This window comes from Mus caroli, unplaced genomic scaffold, assembly GCF_978045245.1.
Source record: "Mus caroli unplaced genomic scaffold, Mus_caroli_1 scaffold_15, whole genome shotgun sequence".
Taxonomy (NCBI): domain Eukaryota; kingdom Metazoa; phylum Chordata; class Mammalia; order Rodentia; family Muridae; genus Mus; species Mus caroli.
The window spans coordinates 70108728-70110691 of record NW_028227270.1 but is presented as its reverse complement, the minus strand read 5'-3'; the positions used below and the strand labels follow the sequence as shown (position 1 = coordinate 70110691).

General features: G+C 42.4%; 1 protein-coding gene across 1 annotated transcript; it reads left to right on the top strand.

The window, feature by feature from the left end:
* The first annotated feature begins 468 nt into the window (after positions 1-468).
* LOC147000981 (ubiquitin-conjugating enzyme E2 H-like) lies at positions 469-1024 on the top strand. Its single transcript, XM_085830749.1, has 2 exons — positions 469-671; positions 765-1024. Exons 1-2 carry the CDS (start codon positions 469-471, stop codon positions 1018-1020), a joined length of 459 nt encoding a protein of 152 aa, XP_085686875.1. The 3' UTR covers positions 1021-1024.
* The last annotated feature ends 940 nt before the right edge of the window (positions 1025-1964 follow it).

The window sequence follows — 1964 nt, the reverse complement described above, 5'->3', positions numbered from 1 at the left end:
GTTTTGGTTTCCTAAGTTATGGTTAGGATCTAATATTGCAAAAGAAACTTTAAAATTATAGTTAAACTGCCAGTGTTCCATTGACTGCAGTTGGCAGGTCAATCACAGGCTCAAGATTTTTAGCTCACCGGTATTTGTAATTAAGAAAAAATCCAGCGGTCAGCTTGTGGAGGAAACAGCTGGGAGCTGGCAAGAGCATGAGCAAGCAGGTGGGCAGGTGAAGGAGCTAGCACAGGTGGGAGGTTGCAGTGCATGGCTTGGAGCAGCAGCAGCCCTGGCCTCAGTGGAGCATAGGTCGGAGGGCAACAGGAGCTAGCGCCCTTGGTCTCCACCCCCACTTGGTGGGGCAGTGTCTGATGTACCCACATGCAGGGGGCAGCAGCTGAGCAGACCCAACAGGACCGCAAGTGTTGTCACCTCGGCCAAGGAACCAGCGAGGCCACAGGCTGAGGTGGCATTGGCAACACCATGTCATCCCCCAGTCTTGGCAAGAGGCGGATGAACATGGAAGTAGTCAAGCTCATTGAAAGCAAACATGAGGTTAAGATCCTAGGAGGACTCAATGAATTCATTGTCAAGTTTTATGGACCACAAGGAATACCATATGAAGGCGGGGTGTTTAAAGTGAGAGTGGACCTTCCTGATAAGTACCCTTTTAAGTCTCCATCTATAGGATTCATGAATAAAAATTTCCATCCTGACATTGATGAAGCGTAAGGAACTGTTTGTCTAAATGTAATTAATCAAACTTGGACAGCTCTCTATGATCTTACCAATATATTTGAGTCCTTCCTGCCCCAGTTGCTGGCCTATCCTAACCCCATAGATCCTCTCAATGGTGACTCTGCAGCCATGTACCTCCACCTACCAGAAGAGTACAAGCAGAAAATTAAAGAGTACATCCAGAAGTATGCAACGGAGGAGGCCCTGAAGGAACAGGAAGAGGGCACTGGTGACAGCGCATCAGAGAGTTCTATGTCTGACTTCTCAGAAGATGAGGCCCAGGACATGGAGTTGTAATAGAAAAGGCGCCTGCTATTCAGAAAGACTACTGTTCCCTAACCATGAGATGTAGACTCTAATATTCATATTTAAACACAGCAATTTTTATTACTAAACAAGGTTTTTATGAATAATAGAATTGATATATATATACATTATATATCACCCTTTAGATCTTGACTTCTTGGTCATTTCTCAACCTGAGGTGCATAGCATATTCTCACATTCCATTTTGGTAGCAATATGCAGTCCGAATGCATGCATTCATAAGTCCATTTGGCCAAGTCAGCCTGTGTGCTACTGAGCTGTCAAGAAATTGCCATTCTCATAGGAAAACATGAGGAAAACAGGAGGAAAACAGGAAAAGTTTGCTTCTTTTTATTGATGGTTCCAGAGAAACAAACCAAATCTACCAGCTCTTGGGTGAAGATAGAACAGTGCTTTTCCAGAGTGGGAAGGAAGGGCTTGAGATGCGTGCTTTGAAAGCCTGTGAGGCTTTTACAGATGATATGATAGTATATATAAGTGACCCTAAAAATTCCACCAGACAACTCCTAAACCCAATAAACAGCTTCACTGCAGTAGCTGGATATAAAATTAACTCAAACAAATCAATGGCCTTTCTCTACACACAGAATAAACGGGCTGAGAAAGAAATTAGGGAAACAACACCCTTCACAATAGTCACAAAAAATATAAAATACCTTGGCGTGACTCTAACTAAGGAAGTGAAAGCTCTGTATGATAAGAACTTCAAGTCTCTGAAGAAAGAAATTGAAGAAGATCTAAAAGATAGAAAGATCTCCCATGCTCTTTGATTGGCAGGAATAATATACTCAAAATGGCTATGAGGCAAAAGCAATCTACAGATTCAATGCAATCCCCATCAAAATTCCAACTCAATTCTTCACTGTGTTAGAAAGGGCAATTTGCAAATTCATCTAGAATAATAAAAAATGTAG